The sequence below is a fragment of the Lygodium microphyllum genome, chromosome 16, assembly GCF_053477565.2.
Source record: "Lygodium microphyllum isolate KBCC chromosome 16, Lygodium_microphyllum_v1.1.10, whole genome shotgun sequence".
NCBI lineage: Eukaryota > Viridiplantae > Streptophyta > Polypodiopsida > Schizaeales > Lygodiaceae > Lygodium > Lygodium microphyllum.
In genome coordinates this window covers 107,124,038-107,150,317 of record NC_141150.1, presented here as the reverse complement: position 1 = coordinate 107,150,317, position 26,280 = coordinate 107,124,038, and the positions used below count along the sequence as shown (strand labels likewise).

General features: G+C 43.2%; 1 protein-coding gene across 3 annotated transcripts; it reads right to left on the bottom strand.

Annotated features, from left to right (window-relative positions):
- Positions 1–20,110: 20,110 nt before the first annotated feature.
- On the bottom strand, positions 20,111–24,619 carry LOC148023209 (uncharacterized). Of its 3 annotated transcripts, none has more exons than XM_087696200.1 (2): positions 23,640–24,619; positions 20,111–23,541 (listed from the first exon to the last, which is right to left on the bottom strand). In XM_087696200.1, exon 2 carries the CDS (start codon positions 23,517–23,519, stop codon positions 21,030–21,032), a length of 2,490 nt encoding a protein of 829 aa, XP_087552326.1. In that variant the 5' UTR covers positions 23,520–23,541; positions 23,640–24,619; the 3' UTR covers positions 20,111–21,029. The 3 variants fall into 3 exon arrangements, with proteins under 3 accessions (XP_087552326.1, XP_087552327.1, XP_087552325.1); XM_087696201.1 differs by having other exon boundaries at positions 23,644–24,619; XM_087696199.1 differs by having other exon boundaries at positions 24,130–24,617.
- Positions 24,620–26,280: the final 1,661 nt, after the last annotated feature.

Here is a 26,280-nt window from a genome sequence, read left to right as displayed (position 1 = left end):
GAAAAGAGTGCCTAAGGTAATTAAGTTCTTTGAGCAACGAAAGAAAACACCTACTAAGTAGAAACTAGTGATGACGGATGAAAGTAGGGAAGATGAAGCAACTTTCCAAAGAAGGAGAGAAGTCTTAAGGATGGAGAAGCTATAGATCAAGGAGAAGCTAAAGATCAAAGAGAAGCTAAAGAATAGCCTAATAATTACCAATTTGTCTATTGTACTGAAGTAACATTCCCCAGGTCCTTATACATTTGTAGTGCAATATTCTAACCCAAAATGTAATGATATGTCATATTGATCTTACCCATGAAAGAAATTTTTTTGTTCACAGTATCATAGAGAATTATAAAGCTTGTACCAAGTCTTTCCTATTAAATTGTACTGCAATTTTGTAACTCATGTTATAATGAAATTATTTTGGTCCACAAACGCCGATTTTTTATTCACAGAATCATTACAAAGCTTATACCAAGATTTTTTTAAATAGTAATTCTCAATGTGTATAATTCCATGTGTTTGGCAGCAATATTTGTGAGCAAAAGAAAGATTCAAATTATTTGTACATGCATATTTATGGTTTGAAACTCACAACACTAGGAGGCAAACAGCTCATATATGATACAAAGCTATCAGCTCTTTTTCCAATTACAGCACCATTTACCTTGAACTTATATCCAGGAGTAACATTGTCTAGAAACTCCAAGGTGTCTCTTACATCCTTAAGACTCCACTTTGAAGTAATGTTCACCTCTTTTACTTCTTGTGCGGTAACTTGCAGTGTAAATTTCAATGTCTTACAATCAATATCTGAATCTAAAGGAACCCAAGTACCCAATCTAAGTTTGTATCTTCTATAATCAAAACCTATGATAAGATATTGTCAAGATATATTATAGGATAAACCCAATGATTGAGGGTACACATTGCACCTTATAAAGTCACCTTTGTGGTCAAATTCCTTGACTTTCCAACATAGCCCTAAAATTTTGTCCAAATCTTCGTTTGAAAATTTTCTGTTTAGCCATGAAACCTTCGTCCATTGTAAACATGTTGTTTTAAAGAAAGCTACAAAAACATGCAAGGTTAAAAACCACGATAAGCATACTCTTGTCGAGATCCTTCTAGGAGTCATAGACTTTTGAATATCTTGAGCAATTTTGAGTTTAAAACTCTCCATTGTTGCTTCATCATGCATCTCCCAATCCAAAGATGAGAGGCTTAGTAACTGCAGATCTTCAAGGTATCCATACATACATGCTCTTGAAGGAACCATATATTGTGCATAATACACAAAAATTTCACTTTTGTGAAAAAAACTTGTGGTTTGATTAGCATAAATAATATCTGCAACTTCTTTATGAATGGCATGGAATGTTCCATTGAGGCTCTCCACAAGTTAAAGGGTATCACTAGAAGATAATATCTAAACTTCTTTACATCAAACACCATGGCTAATCCTTCCATCTCTATTGTGAAATAGTTCATTTCTGTATCAGTGAGTTGTCTACTAACAAATCTCACTTGGTAATCAAGGTTATACTCACCAAGTTGGCACAACATTTCCCCCACTGCAAACTTTGATACATCAATATGTACATGGAAGGTAATGGATCAATCTAGGGCTCTTAATATAGGGGCAGAAGTTAGATCCTGTTTAAGCCTTTCATAGGCTTGTTGACATTCTTTGGTCCACTCGAATACTATTAATAGCTTGTACAAAGATCTAGCAATCAATGCATAGTTTAACATGAAATTCTGATAGTACCCTGTGTGGCCTAAGAAGCATTGAACTCCCTTGAAGTTGTTAAGAGAGGGATGGTCTACAATTACCCTAACTTTTGAGGAGTCTATGGCAATCCCTTTCATCAACACAACATGCCCTAAAATACAACCATGCTTTACCCAAAACTAGCACTTTAATAGGTTCAATGAGAGGCCATATTGCCTCCACCATTCAAAGTCTATTTGTAACTTTTGTAAGTGCTCTTCCCAGTTGGTATGGACACGCAAGTTATCCACAAATACCTCCAACCATTTCTTGAGCATGTCCTTGAAGTTGGCACACATGAGGTGCTAGAAGGTAGTAGGGGTATTGGTCAGCCCAAATGGCATGACTCTGTAGGCAAATACTCCCAATTCGGTGGATGCATCTTGTGCCTATCGTTTAGATGGACTTGCACTTGGTTATAGCCTAAGAAGCTATCCAAGAAACTATAGGATTCCTTTCCCCCGCCACTCTCTCTAGCATGTGCTTAGTGTATGGTAATGGGTAGTTGTCTCTCTTTGTAGTTGCATTGACCTTTTTATAGTTCACATACACTCGAATCTTTTCATTATTTTTCATGAGTATCACTATGGATGTTACCCAATCCATGTGCTCTATCTCATAAATTAATCCTAACTTTAATAGCTTATTAATCTCTTTCTTCACTACATGTGCATGCTTAGGGTTCATTACATATGGTCGTTGCTTAACAAGTACTGCATCGAGGATCATGGGAATATTATGAGTCATGATACTTGGATCTATTCCTTTCAGCTTGTCTAAGGACTACGCAAACATGTCATAAAATTCTCTTAAGAGATTTATGATATTAGTCTCTTCCTCCTTAGTTAGGTTGCCACTATGTACATGGATTGAGGCTTGTCCCCTTCCTTTGCCAAGTTGAATTTATTAACTTTGGATGGTCCTTCAATGGGTTCACTTGCCTACCCTTTCCACTTGGCTCTTACTAACACTACTATTTGATCACCCTTCTTAAACTTATATTAGAATAAAATTTACTCTTGTAACTATAGTTAACCTGAGCAATATGAGTTGCATCTATTTTGATCCTAGAACTTGTAAATGATTAGACATACTCTAGCAAGGAATGACAGTTATAACTTGCAATGAATTCTTCTTAAGTCGTTCCTTCTCAACTAATATAGATTGGGTCTTACCAAAATGTCGAAGCTTGGAAGTATTCTTTAGTATTAAAAGCAAAGTTGATTGTCCATGGAGCTCAATCATCCCGAACTAAGAAGAGGACAATCTGGGAACATAGTTTCCAAGATAAGTGACCACTCCAATTTTCTAAAAGGATCCTAGGACAATTTGGTCTAAAGAAGAAAATCCTACCAAGGACAACCAAGAATCTTGTCATCACAAGTGATAAAGTTCCGCAATGTTTCTATTGCAAGGAGTTAGGTCATTTCAAAAGGGAATGTCCAAAGCACCCTAAACACCGATGCTCCGAGTGCCACAACATTGGACATACCCATGTCAATTGTCCCAACATGACTCGAAGAGAACTTGAACTTACAAAGAATGAAATTGTACAACCTCTAGTGATCCAGAATATATCAGATACTTAGGAAAAGCTTAGAAGATATTCATGAGATATAACTACAATAAATTTTCTCTTGTAATCAAGACTCGGATATATCAAATACAATATGTTGTTATTTCAAAAGACCGCATGCCTGTGAGTGATCAGAATAGCACAACGAAAGTGTGGTGGGCCCATAACCCACAGGTTCCAAAATGATACCCCTGGTTTCTCTCGAGATGAGGACATCTCGATTTCTCTAAGGAGAGGAGGATGTAATATTTCCATGCAATAAAAGCTAGTTGATTAGTTCAAAAGTTAGTTAGTCAATTAATAAGTTAGTAAGATTACTAACTAAAATAAAAACTACCTAACGTTAATAATTAATGATTTTTATTTAATTAAAAATATATGTTTTAAAAAAACAAGAGTCGTAATTCAATATTTTTAATGGATTGACAAGGACCATAGCCACCCTTCACGTAAGTTACAATGTGAACGAGACTTATGAACCATATTAATCACTAGAATTAATGTGTATAGTTTGGATGGCCCAAAAATATTAGATTTTGGGCAAAACTAGCATATTTTAGATATTTTAGATATTATCCTAAAAAGATATGGATAATTCTAGAACTGGATGTCATTTAAAAGAAAAAACAAGTGTTGTTTTAGTTAGTTTTAGAGATTTTATAAAAATAAAAAGATAAAGAGAGTGATTGGCAAAATTGCATATGCCGTGATCGCAGAGTCTACAGGTAGTAGATAGCACTTCAAACAAGAAGAGAAAGAAAAAGTAATCTGAAAGCTTTCCAACCAAGTGTCTTGGGCGTTTTACCCCCCTTTCGGAGCAAATAGAACCATCAAATTTATGAGTTAAGCATCAGATCACTGAGTTTTCCAAGAGTCCCTCCACCAAGAGCTCTTGTTCTCAGCCTCATCCTCTATTCTCTAATTCATTATAAATATGAGGCATGGGTAGGCACAAGAGAGCATAAGGAGACCCCAAGACATTGTGAGAGAGAGGTAGAGAGAAGGATACCTCTCCAAGAGATTGAGATTGAGAGAGAGAGAGAGAGAGAGAGAGAGAGAGAGAGAGAGAGAGAGAGAGAGAGAGAGAGAGAGAGAGAGAGAGAGAGAGAGAGAGAGAGAGAGAGAATAGTTACCCTAAGAGGCTGGAAGGGAGAGAGTTAGCTTAATTCTCTCTATCTCGATCCTCGACTTAGCCATCTTCTCTTACACTCTCCCATTGTGAATCTATTCCTCCTTCTTAATCTCTTGAGTCTACTTGTGGATGATGGCCTCCAAGCGAAGAATGTCGCATGTAGATGGCAATCCTACAACTAGCAACGAAGCTTCGAGCGAAGGCATCACTATCAATCCAATTGCGGTTCCGGTCGTAAGTAATGTATTTCTAAATTGATAGATGCTTGCTTTGATTCTCGCATGAGATACATTAGGCTCCATACTATGATATACGAGAATAGGTCATGGGAAGGGATAGGCCTCTTCTCACATATTTGAAAGATGGAGTTTGAAAAGTGCATGTATTAAGGGAATTTAATTGCACTTAGTTGCGTATGGCTTATTCGTTGATAGAGCAATCGGTCAAAGGTTATGAATAGCATAATAGAATATCAGGTCATTACCCCAATCCTCTATTCCTCATCCAAGGTCTAGTAAGAAAGTTATCATAATCCACTCCCTTCATAACTATGAAGTTCACAGAGAATTGAATTCCCACTATCTTTAAAGGCCAATTCTTCAAGACTCCGAAGAGTCTAACCTTCATCCCATTCACTAGAGTGACATTGAACCATGTAGTTTCTACTGGTGTGTTTCCCCAAGCTTGCAAGACTACATGGCTAAGTACACTAACTCCTACTCTTGCATCTACTTTCCCCTTTTGCATTGTATCTCCTAGGGCACCGGCAAGTAAGACAATGTCCATCTTAGTGCCTTTCCAAAATGCATTCACTTGTGGGACTTAAACATTGGATTCAACATTAGGCTTGGTATGTGCTTCATAGTATCATGGTTAGGCAAGTCTTGCGGTTCATGTCTATTGGTTCGTTCTACCCATTGCTTCAACATTTGCCATAGTGCAGGATTTTACCTAAGAATTTCTCCTAGTGGCAATGTCATAGGAGTTGATATAAGTGTGGTGACCGATTGCCAATCGTATTTCCCACCTTTGCTTCATGGGCTTCTTGCCAATGCTCCTGGGCAGTTCATCCATTCATCACATCCATGTTCTACCTATGCAACTATGGATGTGGTGATGTTACCTCTCCTGATCTCAAGTAGGTGGGAGAGACCGGTGGACTCATGGTTGAGAGTTCATTGATCTCGACCTCAATGATAGGCTCAGTATCATGCAAGTGAGCTTGCACTTCTTTTATCCATTCTTTGAACTTATCCAGAGCCTTGAGTTGTTGGTTGGGGTCAAGGTACTCTCCAACCTTAATCCTTCCCTTCTCCCTCATCTTAAGAACATACATTTTTGCTTCTACATTAGTAACCTACTTTCCCTTTGTTAAAGTGGTTGGACTCTCTATTTTGAGTGTTATTTTTGCATCAATCCTCTTTCTTCTCCTTCCCTGACTCTTCTTCCCTATAGAGGCTACATCTAGTTGCTAGGTCCAAGTAATGAAATACCGGCCTGCTTTGTTTGGGCTTGTGTTGTGACATTTATGGGGATGAGTGTGACTCGACACAAAAGAGTGAGAATGGCACATATGGTACATTTGCCAAACTAATGGAGGGTTTTTTCCCAAGGCAATCAGCGAATAGGTATATGACTCCACATTTGAGATACCTCAAGTTGGTCTTCTCTCTATTCACTTGCTCCTCTTTAGGACAACAAGATGAGATATTCCCTGGATGGCCACACATCCAACATGCTATGGGCCCATGGTTTTGACCTCCTCTCCTAGGCCTCTACCTCTCCCTCTGCTTGAAGCCATGACCCTGCATAGGCCTAAAGTCCATTAGTATAGGATTACCATCCTCATCATAAGAGACATAAAGGTTCATGTATGTCTTCCTCCATAGTGGTTCCTCTACAAATTGCACTAGATTATCGCTTGGTGGATGGGTCACTATAGATCCTGGCGGTCTAAGGATTCTTGTTGGGTTAATGTCCTTGAAGCAACTGGCTTTGAATCGTTAGGTGTGGGTAAAGCCAAAGGGACTTCTCTTCCAAAGTGAGGCTGCTTCACTTCTGGGTAGTATGGCTGAGCATAGGGTTACTGGTATGACAACTGTCTTGGCAATCGACAGTGCATAGCATCAGGCCTAAATCTTTCACAATTGGCATAAGGTCGAGACCTAGGATTGGGACACTTAGATGGCAAGTGGTTCCCTCCACAATGCACACACTATAGGTGAGGTCGCATTTGGCCTTCATAATGACTCCTGTAGTCTGGTCAGCTTTGTCTTTAGATCAACTATCATTTGGGTCTAGTTGACATTTTTCCTTTATCTTCTCGCTAGGGGTTGATCGTTCGCTAAGTGACGCGGTTCTCTTAACATTTCTAAAAGTAAATTTTTTGATGTGTAGCCCAGAGCCTCTCTCTCTCTTAGCAAATCATCCACTCGTATAGCCTTCTCAAAGACCCTTGCCAACACAACCCTTTGCAGGTTTGAGTTGCTCCCTAAGGCCTTTTAGAGTTCTGTGTTGTGGATCCATTGATAAATACAATGGAGACTGCTCTCTCATTGGGTCACTTAGCTACAGATATCCTCTTGTAGAGACTCCTCACGTGATGACGCAGTCTCATATGCCCTCTTTGTCTTTTTGTCTTACATTCATTAGATTAACGATGAAGTTGTCAGAGTATCCTGCCTTTGAGAATCTCCTGATGAAGATATCCTTTAGATCATTGAAATTATTGCATTTGGCATTATCTAGATTGGTAAACCAAGTCTGTCCCTTGTCTCCTAAGCAAAGATTGAATGCTTGTCCCTATTGAGCAAGGTCCATGAGGTTGTTAGCCTTTCACACCTACTCAAACTGCTCGACAAATATATAGGGGTCATTGCCTACTTGATATTTGTCAAGTTGCTTGGCAACTATAGGTATCTTTGTTTGTCTCCTGGAATTTGGGGTGACTCCCAGCCCTACTAGCAATGATGCTACCAAAGCTACTCCACTTTTCTCGGCAGTGGTGTTGTTTAGTAATCACTTTGTGAGTAGCTCGCTCATTATAAGATCTACTTCTAAGACTCTCTCCCTATCAATATTTCCTCCCGTTCTATTTCTACCTGAGATGGCTAGGATCTTGTGAACCTCATTGAGCTCTCTCTCCTAGCGTGACCTTTGAGCCAGTTGCTTGTGCTTATAGCTTGCTATGCATTGTAGAGTGATCCTTCCTAGCCTCCTCTCCTCCTCAAGATCGGCTATGATATTGGCTACAGGTCTTCCATGATGTGTTATCCTTGTATGTTGGTCACACTGTGTGATAAGTCACCCGATGTTCTTTGGGTACATTGCTACATTAAGGTCAAGCTCAAGGTCGAAGTCATTCTCATTTGAACTAGTACCTACCATAGTGGTTATCTCTTAACCCACTAGTATTTCTATGAGGTTGACTAGATTGGCTAAAGATGTGTCTCTAATCTTGGTGTTAACCCCAACACGAAGAAAGCAAAAAAAGTGGAAAAGACGCAGGGCAAAGATGGAAAAAAGGTAGCCCGACTGAAGAAAGAAAAGGAGAAAAGGCCAAAAGCGCAAGGGCAACCTTAAAAGTCCAAGGCAAAGGCAAAAGGGGAAAGGCGCATTTTAAAATAAAAAGGCGCACCCTGAAATCTTGTAAAAGAGCGTCGGGCTCTCACCCGTGCAATTTGTAAATGTAGACGGGCGGTGAAAAGGAAGCTAGGAAGATAGAAGGACAATGGGAAAAAAGGGCCTAGGCTATGGCCGGCCATGTAAAAAGGGGAAAAAGGGGATGACCGCCCAAAAGGGATTTAGGGTTTTGTATATAAAGTTGAAAAGTGAATGAGAAGCTCATTCTTGTGTGTGGCCAAAAGTAGCTCTCCTCTTCCTCTTCTTCTTCTTCTTCTTCTTGCTTGCTTGAGCTTGTGCTTGAGAGAGGGAGTGTGAGAGTGTGAGGGAGTGAGTGTGTGAGGGTGAGGGACCGAGGAGGAGAAGCTCTCCATCTTCTCCTCTCTTCTTCTCTTCTCTTCTCTTCTCTTGTCTTGCTCGCGGCAATGGATCTTGAAGCGTGGAGCTTGAGGATGGAGCTTGCTTGAAGCTTGCACTTGGATCATGGAGCTACCGGAGTATGCGGGAGAGGAGGTAACTCGAACGGCACGGAGGTAAGCTCACTACACCCATAGATATGGATGGCGCGTCGGTTATGTGAGAGGTAGCCATTAGTGCTCGGCTTGGAACGCTTGAAACAATAAGCGGTCCGTGGGTCTTGGCGGTTGAGTCAAAGCTCCCACATTTTGGTTCTGTTGCCAGGACCAACGGATTCAAGCCTTGAGCGCTTGCGCGCTTCGAATCGAGCATTGGAGTAGGGTTTTCCCTGAACCAGTGCTTGAGGTAGATAGGTAGGAAGCGAGGGGGTTGAAGATGGTATTCGATCTCCTTGGCAAGTAGGTCTTTTTCTTTCTTGAGATTTATGTTGTGGAATGAAGTAGTGTAGGTATTTACTTTGTGATTGGATGCATTAGGATAGGAAAAAAACAAAGAAAAAGAAACAAACAGTAGGGTTCTCTGTTGCTGTATAACAGGCTAAAAAGGGAAATAGGGGCACAGATCCTTGGAGTGCCATTCGATTCGAGCACCACAGTGGTTCCAGGCATGTCTGGCATTCCCTTGTAGTGTCCTGCACCTATTTGGAAGGCACTGGACGATTCGGTGTAGTAGACGTCAACCTAGAGGCATCGCGTGCAACTCACGGGCCGTCGTCCGCGCCGTCGGACCAGGCCGTCCGAGTCCCAGAATCGGATGTCTGATTTTGAGAATCGGATGTTCGAACAATCATCGGATCGGACCAACCCTTCCGATCTTGGAAATCGAACCACTCGGACCAACCCCGTCCGATCGGACCAACCCGTCCGGCTCGGACCAATCGGACCAGTCCAGAATCGGACCAGTCAGAATCGTTCTACCCTGTCCGATTCGATTCCCAGAATCGAATCACTTTTTCGATCCAACTCCCAGAATCGGACGTGACCAAAATCGGACCACTGGGCCGATCGGACCAACCCAAAATCGGACATCCGATTCTGATAATCGGACTCCTGAAAATCGGACATCTGAGAATCGGACAGAAAACTGTCAAAATCAGACAGGTATCTAGAACATAAATTTTGACACATCTAGACCCCGAGATTGACCCCAAAGGTTATGTAGAGCTAAAGGCACATCACAGATCCATCACTGGGCTAAAATTTAGAGCGCGTAGTTCAAAATTTGGCTATAAACGGTCCTCCAAATTACATATGGCGTTTACCGTAACGGCCCTACGGGCCGGGGGGGACTGCCCCCCCCCCCCCGGACCCCCGCAGAGGGGGCTCTGCCCCCTCTGCACCTCCCCCAAGTAGGTTGGAGAGAAAACGCGTGCCGTGACAGGTCCTCCAAATTGGGCCCTAGTGTAGTAATGGCTCTACACGAGCATGGATTCTCACTTGCAAAAGAGCAACCAAAAGCCCATACCCGGACAGAGAGAAACAAAGACCCTAGAACCTCAATGGGCCAATCTAGCCATCCAGGGCAAAAAGGCCACACCACAAGAACACATGTACATTGTGTTTATACCATGTCTAGTCAGAGCGAAATGCAACATCAGCAAGCTACAAATGCCAAGATGACTAGACATGACACTCTTGACAAGAGATGTACCTTGAGCAACACTGCACAGACAACCCAAGACATTGGTGAAGAATCCACGTCTGGTCATGCAAGTGGGGACTCAAGGGCATCTGTCAGAAGGCTTAAATTTACATGCCAAGACCCGGAAGATGAAGACATAATACCACCTACTTATCTTAGAGTCAAACTCACCGCGAAAAAGAAGCATACTATCGATGCTCTGATTGATGAAGGAGCAGATTTTAATATCTTGACCTATGAATCATGGACCCTACTAGGCCAACCAGAGCTCACACCGACTAGTGCAACTCTTAACCCTTATGGGGGACACCCACAAGCACTCATAGGGAAGTGCAAAATCCTTGCGACAATTGAAATGGAAAGCTTGCCTATCCTATTTCATGTTCCTCCAAAGAGTGCTAGCTGCAGGAAAGAAACCCTCCTAGGAAGACCCTTCAAAAGGGCGACCAAATGTGAGGCTGACTATGTAGCACAGAGGATACACCTGACACTACCGGGTGTGAGGATAGTCACCACCTTTAGCAAGGGTGACCTCATCAAACCTCAAGGGAAAGGCAAGGAAGGTGATGACATAACAGTCAAGCCTAAAAACGAGGGCAAGGACTTGTTGGAAGAGTTAATACAAGCAAAGGTCGAACAACGACAACTAGTGAGTGAGGCCATGCCAGAAACAAGGTCAAGAGACAAGGCCAAGGACAGGGTTTGGACTCACAAAAATCGTAGAAGACCACGAAAGAAGCCCAAGCCTTATAGGCGAAGGCATCGATGGAGAGCTAGCACAATGCCGCGATGGATATCCAAAGCGTTGCTTCGTGCTCAAGGGTATTATGCAGGCAACCAATGGATTTGGGTGCCAAAACCCCCTGCTAAACCGCCTCTATCAGCTGAAGGCCAGAGTGCATCAAAAGCATGGCACATGAGGAAATCTAAGAGAAACTCTAGGTCTCAAGGCAAGGAACCAGACATGATTGTTCGAAGGAAAGAGCCCCAGCCTAGCATGCTAAATAGACAGATGTCATACGTAGCCATTGAGCAGGCACAAAAATCGTTAGTGCCCAAGGAGCCTTTGATTTCCCAAGGGGAGAACAAGCATCATAGGCACAACATTGCTCAAGGCAAGGCTGATCGCTCAACAAAGCACATGGCACAATCGTCTAGTAACCTTGAGCAAATCATTCAGCGAGTGCCAAGTCCACCTAAGAGTCCTAGATGTCCTACGTCCTCTTCTCCCAAACAGACACATGAAGCACTACAGCAGTTGTCAAGGGCGACTGCTCAATTCCAATCTCTATCTCCATCTAAGCTTCCAACCGTCAAAGAGGTGGGACATGATGCCATCTGTAGCTCTCGACCCAAGGATATGCCTAAGCCACCTAATGCGACTAGATGTTCGATCTACACAAATGAGTGCTCAAAGGCCAACGAAAGACACAACCTCTTCTGATCGCCCTAGGGACTTGACACCGCAATCCACCAAGGGAAGCCAGCCCACTGAACGTTGCTACTACTTCCAATCAGGGATCACAGCAGTCACAGCCCTTGGCCGTGACAATGCCCCTTGTGGAACCTGTCCTTAGTAGTCTACCTGTGGAGGAGGTGTCGTAACCAAATCCCTTGACAACTCCAGCACTTTCAAAGTGCCTAAAGCCTAGGACGGAGGAGTTAAACGCAAGGGAGTTGGTTGAAAAGCTAGACTCTCCGAAAGGAGCGACAGTTGTGCCCTCACAACCGGGCAAGGCTATTCAGCAAACCACGGCTATGTCCCATAAGGACACACTAGAGAAGGGAAATGCTGAGGCCCGACCAAGCACATCAACGGTCGATATAGCCCAGGGTCCTGAGTCGTTGAGAGAGGCACCTTCATTGACCAAGAAAAAGAGGAAAAAGTAGAGAAAACAGCAACAGATGCAGGTGGTTGTGGACTCCAAGAACATTGAGACGAAGGGCGCTGGAGAGCTGATGAATAAAGCATCAAGTCCATCCACCAATGAACCCACTGATGCCTCTCCTAATAGCGGTGAAACCTCAGACACATCTGTGTGCTCTGACAAACCCAAGCAACAATTGCCATCAACAGTTGCTTGCAACACTCTATCCACTGACAATAGAACTCACATTGATCAATCAAGAGTGGATACAACGCTGTCACAACAGGGTGACAAATCTATACCAGTCACATCCGAGAAGAACCATGACGAAATAGCAGCAAAACCTCAGGAGAAACGTGAGAACCCCAAGAGCATAAGAAATCTTAGCGTTGACCAGTCTTGCTCATCTAGGCCTGAGCCCCCAGCCATGCTAAAGCCTAAGGAAACTCTTAGAACTTTGCATGAGATAGCAACTGAGCAAGCCCTCGTTGAACATAGAAGTGTCGCAGAATGCTTAACTGAGTTGGAGGCTAAGCTCAAAGTGGTCGCGCGTGTCTACATCCTTGCAGACATGGGCACAATCCCCAAGGAGCAGCTTGGAGATTACTTGACCTTTCCTCTATCATGGGGAGAACAAGAACATCTTAACGAGCACTACGACAGGCTCCTGCATGAATATATGCGACTCATCCCTGACGAGGAGGCTGACGAACTGCGCTTAACTGTCACGTTCAATGAAGTGCTCTGCCGACCGAATCTCGTAGACATAGAGCTACTAAAGCGACTGTCAGCATGCCAGAGTCAATTTGAGCAGTGTTGGTGGGAAAGCCGCATTGTAATGGCCGAACTAGGGGCTCAAATCATGACGGTCTCAGAAGAGCGATTGGCCAAATGGCGGTCTCAAAGAGGCCCAAACTATGTGGCACCTACTTCCCTTCGAGTGCTCACTGACATTTGGGGTACGGACTTAGCTGGGACTAGGCTACAGGGCCCTTTGATTGATAAGGTTCTCACTGAGGAGGAGTTACATATTGCCAGTAGACTCGGTCAAGGTTCCATGCTACTCGACGTGGCAATATATTTATCGGTATTAAGTCAGCTGCCACGAATACTAGATGCATGTGCCACGCTCCGGTACAACCCCGAGTTCTACACTTGGTTCTTATCCTCGTGAAGTGACATGGATTCATAGATATGTATAGAAATAAACACTGACTTTTGTGTCACCATGTATAAACAATATCAACACACACAAGCAATGATAGTCAAGCGCAGGGAGAAGAGTCGGGTTGGACAGGCTAAGATCCTCAGGTCCTCCTCTCATCACACTTTTGAAAGTCGTGTGACCAGCACCACCTCTAAGTGAAGGGCATGCAACCCATATTGCCGCCATAGGAGGCCTTGACCAACAACTCTGATGATGTAGACAGGGTGTAGTCCCTTCCTATACACCTTCTTCCCTTTTTGGTCTATCCTTCCGAGGATGTACCCTGTCCCACTCCATGACAACCAGTCCACGCGACTTAGCATAAACTAATATCCGCTAATGACTGGAGGCAACGCGAACATCAGCACGGGGACCATTCCTCTACAACAATCACCGCATGCCTCACCCCTCCCCTTCTTGTCATATGCGCTTCATAAACCACACTAAAATCCCTTCCATGCAAACAGTTGTACCCTGTATCAAGGTTTAACCCTTGAAGTGCGTCTTGCAGGTTTCCTTTTGCGGCGGAACGTATGGAGGATCATGGAGATCTAGCATGCAAAGACGCTCTGCGCACAAGGCGGGAGCATGTGGCACGCGCCCCTCCACCGGAGCGCTATGTGCCCACCATCAAGAGGTATGCCAAGAAGCGAGGCCCTAAGCGACATTGCCCAGGGCGAAGGCCGAAGAATCCTCGAGTCAGGAAAGTCGGGACTCGAAACGCGCAACAAGTGGCAGCACTAGTGGTGTGCACTCCCAGCTCGGGCCCCAGATGCTCAAAGGCAGAAAGGGCAGCTCGGGAAAGAGAAGAATTTAATGAGTTATTTAAAGATATTCTGGAGACGGTAGCGGGCTGGGATTACACCATTCATGTCCCGGCTGACATGTTCCCTGCTCACCCCCACGAGAGCCCCACACCAGCAGAGCCCCAATCACCCGGCCATCCAGACTCGCCCCGCCTCGTACAAATCGAGTAGCCCATAATGCATAAAGGGCTTATCAAATGATAACTGGCCAGGACTTTTGGTTTTTAAATGGTTAAGTGTTCCCGACTTGTTAAGTGTTGACATATTCTTGACTTGTATGAACTTATCATATCTGCGTTTAATATATGCTACGCCTTTAGCAAAAGAAAAAGCTAATCAAGCGCAGGAGATAAATGTCTAGTCAACACCATAGAATTCAAATAAGTGATGTCTCCTTGCATTGCACTGGTTTATTATAGTTGCGGCATACACAATGCATATGCTCTCATGAAGCGACAAGTGGATGCAGGATAATACAGATCCTTGTGCGAAAATGTTCAATGCCCATCACCGCAACACCCACAACCCCACCACGAGCCGCGGCAAAGCCACGCTGCCGAAAGCGCCCTTGCCAACCGCCCACATGGCATGGCCCACAAAACATTCCTGGGCCACGCCCCCTTTCTAGGTCAGGCTCTATAGTTGGCTCACGCTAGTCGTTACCTCAATTGTACCCACATCGCATGTGCCGCAAGGAGGGTTGCAATATCTCAAGTGTGTCTCCCCCTTTCGCCAACTGCTTCTCTAACAACGAGGCTAGGGCACCATCATCATTGTACTATTCATTTTCTGCGCCTTCGAGCTTGACATTTTCCAACCCATTGAAAGGCTGATAGCCTCAACATATTGTAATGGTTGTACTCAGGCAAAAAAAAAAGAAGCAAAGAAAAGAAAAGAAAATAATGGAAAAATAAGAAGCACCCACGATCACAGCACAGCACCTAGGGGTCCTCAAATTAGGTACGTCTGGTGACCTTGGTCGATCGGCTTCGTCCCTAGTCCCCTAGCCCCTTACACTCACCCACAATTGTTCAGGGCACATCAAGGGCAGGACATACCTGGGGAGCTTGTCTCGCCTAGGGTTAGACCTATCACCCTGACCCACTTGCACAATTCTCTTTTGCACTCTGCCTTCGTACCATTGCAATCAGTGGTGATAAGCACCACACGATTGGCCATGAAAAGTACACCGTACTCATCAAGAAAGTCCAATAGTTTCCAGCTACTAAAAGTGTGGTGTCCTTGTATTCCATTATGCTACATCGTGCAGTCACAATGCAAAGGATGTCTCATATGCCTTTACGCGTCCTCCTTCTCCACATGGACAACTTTGCTTCATCCACGAATTGTTATGAGAAACTAGCCCACAGTCTTCTAACTATGTAATATCTAAGTATGCACGAGCACTCACATAATATTTGCACCAAAGTATATCCACAGTTTGGGTCCTCAAGTGCAGGACAATACTCTAGGCTTGCTTAGCGTTCGACCTGTCTCCCAAACAAATCAAAATATGTATTGTGCACGATGAGAAGCCTAGCACTACACCTTAAGGAGAGATCACATGTGAGGTTTTCCAATTGCAGGTATAAGGTGTTGTTTGCTCTTCATCAACACTCAACTTTGATACTTGTCCCTTACCATCCAACAAGCCCGCAAAGAATCGTCATGTGCAGCATCCCCAACAAACCAACACTTGTGTTGGCCATCAATGCAATCCCCAACACAGCATAGCCCTACCACCAACTCCAACAACCTTCCACCAGCCACCTTGGCCACCAACAGGCCCCCAGGACCTTCTGCCACACCACCACCAACACTCCTCCACGGAAACCACAGGCGTCCTTGTCACCCACGTCTTCGGTGCATGCTACAGCCTGCTACCTACGACGGTGAGTGCCATGGGACTGGCACTCGTCTAGGAGGGGGGTAATGTTAACCCCAACACGAAGAAAGCAAAAAAAGTGGAAAAGACGCAGGGCAAAGACGGAAAAAAGGTAGCCCGACTGAAGAAAGAAAAGGAGAAAAGGCCAAAAGCGCAAGGGCAACCTTAAAAGTCCAAGGCAAAGGAAAAAGGGGAAATGCACATTTTAAAATAAAAAGGCGCACCCTGAAATCTTGTAAAAGAGCGCCGGGCTCTCACCCGTGCAATTTGTAAATGTAGACGGGCGGTGGAAAGGAAGCTAGGAAGATAGAAGGACAATGGGAAAAAAGGGCCTAGGCTATGGCCGGCCATGTAAAAAGGGGAAAAAGGGGATGACCGCCCAAAAGGGATTTAGGGTTTTGTATATAAAGTTGAAAAGTGAATGAGAAGCTCATTCTTGTGTGTGGCCAAAAGTAGCTCTCCTCTCCCTCTTCTTCTTCTTCTTCTTCTTCTTGCTTGCTTGAGCTTGTGCTTGAGAGAGGGAGTGTGAGAGTGTGAGGGAGTGAGTGTGTGAGGGTGAGGGACCGAGGAGGAGAAGCTCTCCATCTTCTCCTCTCTTCTTCTCTTCTCTTCTCTTCTCTTGTCTTGCTCGCGGCAATGGAGCTTGGAGCGTGGAGCTTGAGGATGGAGCTTGCTTGAAGCTTGCACTTGGATCGTGGAGCTACCGGAGTGTGCGGGAGAGGAGGTAACTCGAACGGCACGGAGGTAAGCTCACTACACCCATAGATATGGATGGCGCGTCGGTTATGTGAGAGGTAGCCATTAGTGCTCGGCTTGGAACGCTTGAAACAATAAGCGGTCCGTGGGTCTTGGCGGTTGAGTGAAATCTCCCACACTTGGTTTGTCCCTCAGTGGTTTGATGGTTTTGTCTTCCCTAGATCTTTGTCTCTAGTGTCTTGGATCACTCGTCCCTAGTCTCCAAGGTTGCATTCCTGCTGGTGGGTTCGTCTCTTAGCTTAATCCCCTTTAGTGTGTTCCTTGTGAATCTAATCAATCTGCAAGTATACACTCACTTACATGCTTGAGCTTTGCGACTCAATGTGAGATGTGCAAAATTAGGCTTTCTATTTTTCACATGCACTTAAGTGTCTATGATGCAAGGTGCAATCTTCGATGAAATCAATTATATTCACACTTTTACCAATCAGTTTCATGCAGCTATAGCTCTTTCGCATGAATCGTGATTACTTCTAATAGTCGATTTTGGGTCCCTCATGGGTTTTGATAGGTTGTCTAATAGCAATAAGCGATTGGTGGTTGGTGTTTTCAGTTACTCCTGACGAACTGTTAAGTTAAAGTTCTAGTGACAATTAGCTTCATGGTCTCATCTACAAATTTGAGTTCCAACTTGGATTGCTAGGCAGCTAGATGTTGGCCTTAGCAGGTCCTAGACTGGTTAAAATTTGTGCTCTGGACAACCCGTCCGAGTCCTACACTCAGCTGTCCGAGTGGGCTCTGTGACTGTTCGAGTGGTCGAACTCGGACGAGGGGTGCCCGTCTGAGTGTCCAAATCTGCCATCCGAGTGGATCAAAGTGACTCAGTCGTCCAAGTCCAAGTGGACTAAAGTTACTTGAAAGTTCGAGTGTCGGGTAGGATTCAGTCGTCTGAGTCCTGGGGACACCATTCGAGTAGCAGACAAAACACATCGAATGACACAAAATTGATTGAAATAATTACATGCACCACTTACTGATGCACCCAAGGTTCTGATTTCATTCAATAAACATCAGGGAAGATTTAGAGCATACCTGGAACACCCGAATGCGATGACACCATGGATTGTTGGTGCTACTGCCCCCTTGACCTGTGGGTTTCTCTCTTCTATCAATAGCTCTCTCTCTCTCTCTCTCTCTCTCTCTCTCTCTCTCAATCTCTCAGTGTTCAAATGAGCTCTCTCCCCCCTTTCTCACCTTTTCTTTCTCTCTTTCTTCTCTTACTATCTATTTTCTTTCCCATGTATTCAAAATATTTTTTCCTTTCTTTCTCTATTCCCCTCTTTCCTGGTTATTATAGAGACTTATATTTTCCTTCTTTTCTCCTTATTTCACAAACCTTAATGCATCCTACTAGTGTAAAACCACATACCACTAATCCAACTAATGCTCCTGAATCTTCCAACACCAAAACTATCAAGCAAAGGAGATCGAACACCCTTCTACTCCCTCACTTCCTACCTAAACCAAGTACCTTTTTGGAGATGAACTCCTGCTTCATTGCTCGATTTGGAGCATGCAAGCACTCAAGCTTGAATCCGTTGGTCTCGACAAACGCAACCAAAATGTTAGCGTTCTCACGACATGCCACCACGCAAGACCCACGGATTGCTTATTGCTTCATATGTTTCAAGCCGAGAGCTATGGCTACCTCTCACATAGCCATGCACACTCTCTCACACACAAGTGTAGTGAGCTTACCTTTGAATCTAATCGAGTTGCCTCCTCCCACAAATTTACCAGCATAGTTTCACGATCCAAGATGTGCTTTCAAGCAAGCTCCATCTCCAAGCTCCAAGCTTCAAGCTCTATAGCCACACGTACAAGAAAAGAGAAGAGAAGAAGGAGAAGATGAAGAGAGGAGAAGAAGAGCTTCTCCACGGTCCCTCAGTCTCTCTCTCACTCCCTCTCTCATGCACAAGAATGAAGCAAGAAGCAAGAAACAAGAAGAGAGCAAGTTTGGCCACGCACCAAGAATGAGCCTTTTCATTCACCTTTTGACTTTTATACATGCCCTACCTCCTCCTTGGGTGGCCATTCCCTTTTTGGCCTTTTGCAAAAATATTAAGGTGCGCTTATGCTTGTGTGCCTCCCTCCTCTTGCATTTAGAATTTTTTCCTGTGCTTTGTGTCTTCAAGTTTTCCCTAGTGCACCATTGTCCTCCATCTTCCTCTTGCCTTAGGACTATCTTCCGTTTCTAATTTATCAGATTTTCTATCTTGGTCTTCCGAGGGTTAACACTCTCACAGCTTTCATTGCTGCCTTCTCTCTCTTTCTTTCTCTCTCCTTGTCACTCTCTTTCCCTCTCTTCTTCTCTCTTCTGTAATATTCTCTCTCTAGTCCTCTTCTTGATAGACTTTGAGATTACAACTAGATGAAGAAAATAGTATCCTTGAGCTCTTTAAACTTAAGGATATGGGTCTCACTATCAAACAAAGGTTTCAATGGTTTTTGGATAAATAACATTAAAAGTGGATAGTTGAAAATATGTCCAACACTCTTTCTTATGAAATTAGTTGTAGCTAAACACATTCTACAATCTTATGATAGTTTTGGTGGCTTCTGTGTGTCCACTTGCAAAGTACTATTGGCAAGAGAATGAGAAAATTTTCAAAGACTTTTATTTGAAGGAGGATAAGTTCTTAGTCACAAGATGCCTCCCTAAAACCATAGGGGGGTTAGCTATTTTCAATCTACAAAATCATGCATGTCACTTTGCTATGAAGTGGTTGAAAGAGCTTGATAGCTCTGAACCTTAGGCTTAATTATTTAGGTTATGGGTTTGTAAGGCCCCATTCAATGGCAAGTTACATAATCATGCACCATTAGATATTTTCAGGTTACGTAATCAGGCATGTCACTTTACTATGAAGTGGTTGAAAGAGCTTGATAGCTCTTGATCTTAGGCTTAATTGCTCATGAGTCGTTAGTGGCATTGTAATATTCACATAGCTTGGTTTCTAGTCTAATTTTCATATGTGAAATTAGCAAGTTCTAGTTAACACATTCTATTGTGTTTGGTAATACTTAGCATAATTGAAATATTTTACTTTCAGTGCAAAACCCTAGTAACATTTAGTGGGTGAACTGTAACATTTAGTGGGTGAACTTATAGTTCGTGAACGTATGGCTAGTGACACTCTATTTGACTAAAGAGTGAGAAAGTAAATAACCTCACCTTGCTCTACATCTACTTAAACCATCAATGTCATTGTGGGTCTTCTCATATTCCCCCTTATAAAATTCAATTGTCTAGGTTCTCCAAGCGATGATGGGCCTTCAATCTTTTAGGTCTTCAAAAAGACTATTGAATGTGACAAGGGTGGAAGGTGAGAAAGCATCAAGTTTGCAAGACCATTGCTATTTATGGAGCTTTGCCTTCTTAATGATGAGAGAGAGAGAGAGAGAGAGAGAGAGAGAGAGAGATGAACAAGTTGTGTTAACCTTGAAATGGCTACTCATTAATTAAGAAACTTGCTTGAGATCTCAAACCATCCTCTTCTAATCTCAAGATTGAGCTTCCATCCACATGATATCCTCAGGTAAAATTTAAGCCTACTCAAACAAACACTGGCATGAAACCAATAAGAAGCATGGGATGTCTAATTTATGAGCAATCAACTGCAGATTCACAAACAAGTCATTCACATTTGATACCACATGCAACTAAGGATCACCTATATACACTAAACTTGACCACTTGCAAGCTCTCATCTCAAAGAGAAAAAGAACCAAAGCCACAACCTTCCCATGTTCTACCATGGTCCTATGTTGCATGAGAAAAGCGGTGCTTATTTTGGCACTCTTGAACATCTTGGTAACTAGCAATCTTCACCCTAGGAACCACCAGTCTACATCTTTTTATTCTGGAAAGAAAGAATAGGCTGTTGATCTCCTGTGTAGAAGACAGAGAGAAAATCTATCAAATTGTGGGGGACTGCAAGAAATGCCTGCTTTTCAAGACCAACAGCAGCACAGGCTGCCAATTGTGCTCTTTCCTGACTTGACAAAAAGCTTCTTCTCTTCTCTTCTCTTCCATAGGCTGGGCAGAGGCTCTGGATGTACCTACTGTTAAGCATGAGGGGAAAAAATGCTGCAAGCCTGTCTTATAAATCATCAGGATCTTTTACAACTGATCAATGCCAATCAATGGTACGCTTTTGCCATATGATGGTCCATTTTCCCATCTCATGGTATCAAGCAATCGATGCAGAAGCATCAATGGGTAAACTGTGTGTGTTGATAGAAGTATAGCGCGTGAGAGAGCGGCGGAGTCCAGTGAGTCTTCCATTGATGATTGAGCCATTACAAAAATAACGAGTGAATGCTGTCCTGTGGGTTTCAGAATGAGAGGACCTCAGTCAGCTCTTTTTATTGGTATTCATGTCCCCTAGTTGAGAATACCCCTTTTTGGTCCTCCTGATCCTTGCAAACAGGCATAGAAGGAAGAAAGAAATGCTGTAGATTCCATAGATTTTCCAGCTGGTATGAGGTGCTCTCAGAGCCATTGCTCGGTGGAAGACGGTGACATAGTAGTGCAAGCCAATCATGAATGCCATACACCATTGAATTACCACAGCTACCTTGAGTGACGGGCTGTCTGAAGAGCATGCGGAGACCAAGTCGCAAGTGTGCAAAACGAGGTAAACGATGTAGCCCAATGCCTCTATGAGCTGCAAATGTATGTAGCCAGATGGGGAGCTCCTAAAGAAGAAAGTCATAGGCTCTCCAAGTATAGATGTGGCCAAGAGGAGGGTGGCAAAGTATGCAGCAAGGTAGACATTCACAAAGAACATGACCCTCGGCAGAGAGACAAGCGTTCGGATGTGCTCAAATAGGAGCACAACTGCTACAAGGGGGAGAAGAAGCATGCCATAAGAGATGAGGGATGCAAAGAAAGGGGCGATGTTCTTGCCAACCAGAGGGGAAAAGCTGTCGGTTATATGCTGATTGGCCTTGTGGAAGTAGGTCTTAGATGTGTTTGTGAGTTTCTGGATGTTGGGTCCGAGGTGATCGGCCACCTTCTGGGCTGTATCCTGTAACTTTGAAGGGAGATCAGTAAAGTCCTCCATGAGATTGTAGTCATAGTCATCATCAATATTTTGGGCGACCACTGATGAAGAGGATGATTCCCCCTCCTCCTTGATGGCTTTCTCTTCAGGATCCTTTTCTTCAACCTTTGGTGTCTGAGCCTCCAACTCTGGAATTTTGTATTCTTTGCCTGTCTTTGAACTCTGCACCTCTTTAGTCTCCTTCAAGACGTTCTCGCCTTCAGTTTGGTTGTGGTTAGTGACATTTCTGCTGTCCAAGGATGACATTTCTTCTGTTTTATTTACCTGCACATTTGCAATTGTAGCATTTGATGCCTTTTCATCCTTCTCTTCCTCATCCAGGGTCTGGGCAGCTTTCTCCTTGCTAATCTTTTTAACAGAAGCCTTTGTTGTTCTATTACCCACACTGCCTTGGACCTCTCCATGATCCAGTTTAATGATAGGAGTTTTATCTAGCTTTTCCTTGGTTCTGTTGTTTGCCTCTTCTACTTCTTCTACTACAGGATTCAACATATTCGTCCCATTCTTCACTTCCACTGTGAGATTTGATACACTAGCATCAGAGTTGAACCCCTCCACTTGCATTCTCTCATCTCCAAGTCCCTGACTGCTTGTTGCCTTCTCCTTGCGCTTTCCCCCTTCTTTGCCCTTTTTGATTGGCTTTTTCTGAGTGATAGACTTGTTTGGCTTAGCCTTCTTGAGAGTTCCTGTTTTTGACTTTGAACTTGGCTTCTTCTCTGTTTTATTTTTCTGCAGGCTGCCACCCACCTCCTCTTCTAATCCTAAAACCAGATCCTCCTTTCCTCCTCCAATCTTTGCTTCAGCCCCCTCTGTTAAAGATTCCACCCTACTGGAATCCGCTTCCTCTCTCACTCTTGATTCAACATGTTTGTCTTGCAATGGATCTGTGGTACCATTCTTAGTTTGATTGTTTTCGTCTCCTGCCATAGCCTGATCAAAAGTTTCAAGACCACCTGAATTCATATCCACTTCTTTCATGTCTTCTCTCAAGCTCATGTTCCCCCCTCCATTTCCTTCTCCTTGTTTTGAAGGCTTCTTTATGGCTGCATTGTCAGAGCTTGAATGTTCACCTTCAAGCACATCTTGCTTATCATCATGCTTATGACCAAGGCCATCAGTGTTGTTTGATACAGGGAGATCCTCTTCAGCCCTTGTCTCTTCTGATATTTCTAGGTTTGGATCATCTTCTCTACTTGGTTCTGGCTCAGTCTCCCCCTCTCCATCATCTCTTGCATCGAGCATTTCTTCCTTCTGGACAGCACTCTCTGGTGATGTCTGCAAATCTTCCTTGATCAAAGATCCGTTGGTCTGCCTTTTGGACGTTGCAATGTCCTGTTCCTTTCCTCTGAGGGAGGTACTTGTATGTTTATTTGTCTGCTCTGCATGTTCTCCTGGTGTCTTGCTATCAGACTCCTCCTGTGCCAAAAATTCCTTGTACTTGGTTTGAAGAGCTTCATCGTCAGTGTCTGTATCAAGGAGGCTTTTGTCATCCAACTGATCTGCCAGTGCATTTTGACCATCTGTTTGATTCAAGCCTTCTTCTCCTTGTGAGAGCTCCTCTTCTCTTTCTTCCTGAAACACTTCTTTACTGGCACCCTTCATGTCATTGTCCTGATCCACATCTTTGGCTTCTAAAAGTCTCCTCAGCAATGGAATACCGCAACTTTGGATGTGGATTTCAGAGGATGCTGGCTCACCAAATCTCCGAGATGCCTCACAGATAGTCCAATCACTTGCAATGATCATGTAAAGGACAAGCAAAAAGGAGAAGAGCTTCATGGTGAGTGTACTCTTCAATTGCCTGCAAGAAAACAAAGATCAACCTGTATTAATCACCAAAAATGGCCATTATGTATGGAATCCTTTCTGACGAACTGCAGAATTTCATGAAGCTTTCACCTGCCTAGCAGAGTAAGGTACAGCCAGGAGGAGAAATTTCTGTTAAAGAACCCTCAGTGACAACACCATTAAGGCAAAGCCAGAGTAAAACACATGGACTGAATATAAGCACATAGATCAACATCTCCATGTGCAACTGATCTTACAGACCAGCATTTAGGCAGAGAAACACATGATAAACCTAGATTTGGCTTCTTATTTAATCGTTACTCATCAGCAGAGTACTACCCAATTCACCCGCACAATTAAGCTACATTCACCTACATTAAACAATTAAGCTACATTAAGCAAAGATTCTCTAATCTTTCTGATTTGTTCTTAGATTTGAGTAGAACGAGCAAATATGTAGAACGCCATTAAAATCCACAATTGGTAAGGCATTGCAAAGCTTCGCTAAATCTTTTCTACATTTCTGATTAGATCTGAGCACAGGGAACAGAGTAAATTCAACCATCAAATCAACAATGAAGGCATGGCAAAGATGGGGTACCACGAATGGTCAGTTCTCTTGAAAAGAATTGAGAATCAAGGAAAAGGGGCGATAGAGATCTGCATGAAGGATGGGAGCTGAAGCGTACAGAAAGTGATGAATGTGGAATGGGAGCGATCAAGTACAATGCTGCAGGCAAGAGTCAGTCAATTTGAGTGATCAGAGAGACACAGAAACAGAGACATGCGCGCGCATGAAGGCACTGAAATTAAGGCGTTGAAGGAGGAGAGGATTCAGGGAGTGGGATTAAAAAGAAAGAGTGGATTAAACAATTTGTTGAATCTGCTTTGCAAATGATATGAGAGAGAGAGGGAGATTGATGTTGCAGCTGGAGACAACCCAACTGTTTGACATGGTTATGTTAGCAATCCTGAGAGAGAGCTTGCAGCGGCCATGTCCAAAGCAAGGGCCATGCAATCACTATTATAACCTTTTCTTTTCCCCTTTTCTTTTAAGGCACATATGCAAGCCTCATAGAAGGAGTGAAATGGATTTTATACACATACATAACCATCATGTTTGGTAACATCTTATACGAGCATGGGAAACCTCACAAGGACTAAAGTTCCACTATGAATATGAATGCACATAACAATCTTGTTTGATAATGTTTTATAGTAGGCGCTTTGGTAAATGTTCTATACTTTGGCGCTTCGCACCAAGATTGGGTAGATGTGTGGGTGGACGAATTGCATAGAATTGGCCAGGTGGGCGAGCGGGCGTGTCATGCAGGTGCCACATGGCACTAGCAGAATGTTTTGCAAGGGTCTCTGCGTGCTCCACATGGTCCCCTGCAAAATCTTCTATTAGTAATAATAGAAGACTAGAATTCGCGAAACCCCCAAAGTGGTGAAAGCTCACTATGAATATACACAGGGTAAGGGGGGTAACTATAGAACACTTAATGAGAAATATTAAATTTTGGGTGCTAGCACTGCCCAAAGGGAGGGGGGGGATTTGACATTTTGTATATTTTTAAATGTATAAATTATATAGGGGATATTAATAGGAATTAATGAGTCTAATATTGAATATTTATTTTTAGAATATTTTATGCTATTTAAAATTTTAAACTTTTTGAAAACTGAGGGGTTTCTCAAGGTAGTGGTACACTTGTAAACCAATAATGTGACACTTTTTAAGCAAATCAATAAGTGACACCTAAGTAAGTTTCCCGACATATTCCCTTTTCTTGTTACATTATCAACCTCAAGGTGTTTGCTTTTTGACACCTTTTTCAAAACTAATCCCCCTTACCCTAATAATCTTGTTTGGTAATGTTCTATACTAGTGTTTGGGAAACCCCAAAATGGTGACAGCTCACCATGGAGCACAATGATAAATGGGATGAGTGTTGGTAATTGCTTCATTGTAAAAGGGATTGTGCACATGGAGGTAGTTTGCTTTTTAGCACTTCAAACATCAAAACATAATTTCTCTTGGAATAGTTTGCTAAATTGTGTGATGTCAAAATGGAGAAAAAGTGAGATATATACTCGAGCTTTGCTTACACTTGAAACGTCTCTGAGCACCAATCACTCGGCAAACACTACAAAATACATACTGTCACAACTCTATAGAAACAGAATTTGTATCCTTTTTCATTAATTTGTCTATATAATGATTTATTAAATTTATTTCCTTTGCACTAATTAGATATAAAGAATGCATTGGAGCTGGCCCACTGATGAGTGGTCACAGGTTATGGTGGACCCATGCGGTGGGTTAGAGAAAAGATAGTTCACACTTCCACCTATATGACCCGATTGGGCGCCTGTGACTAGAACTCACGCATATCAGGGTTAGACTCGAACACAGAAAGGATTGATGCCTTGAAGTGTGGGCTAGATCCACCAGAACAAACAGTTACAATCAACAAGATGGCATGATCATGAAATGCTTGTATAATGTGCATGTGTGGGCTGAAAGCTTGAAATTCACATTTCTTTGCATAGGAAAGTCACATGAAGATTCGGATACCATTTTTGCGATGTACACGGAAAAAGCTTTCATATGACACCCATATTGGGGGGGTCCCTAAATTTTAGGAGATCCCTAAATTTTAGGAGGTCCCTAAAATTTAGGAGCCTCGAATTAGCCTAAAAATGCTAGTCCTAAAAAATAGGGATGTCATTCTAAAAATAGTAAGTT

What these genes read in the sequence shown, in the direction of transcription:
- LOC148023209 (XM_087696200.1), bottom strand. Translation starts at nt 23,519, where the DNA reads ATGAAGCTCTTCTCCTTTTTGCTTGTCCTTTACATGATCATTGCAAGT.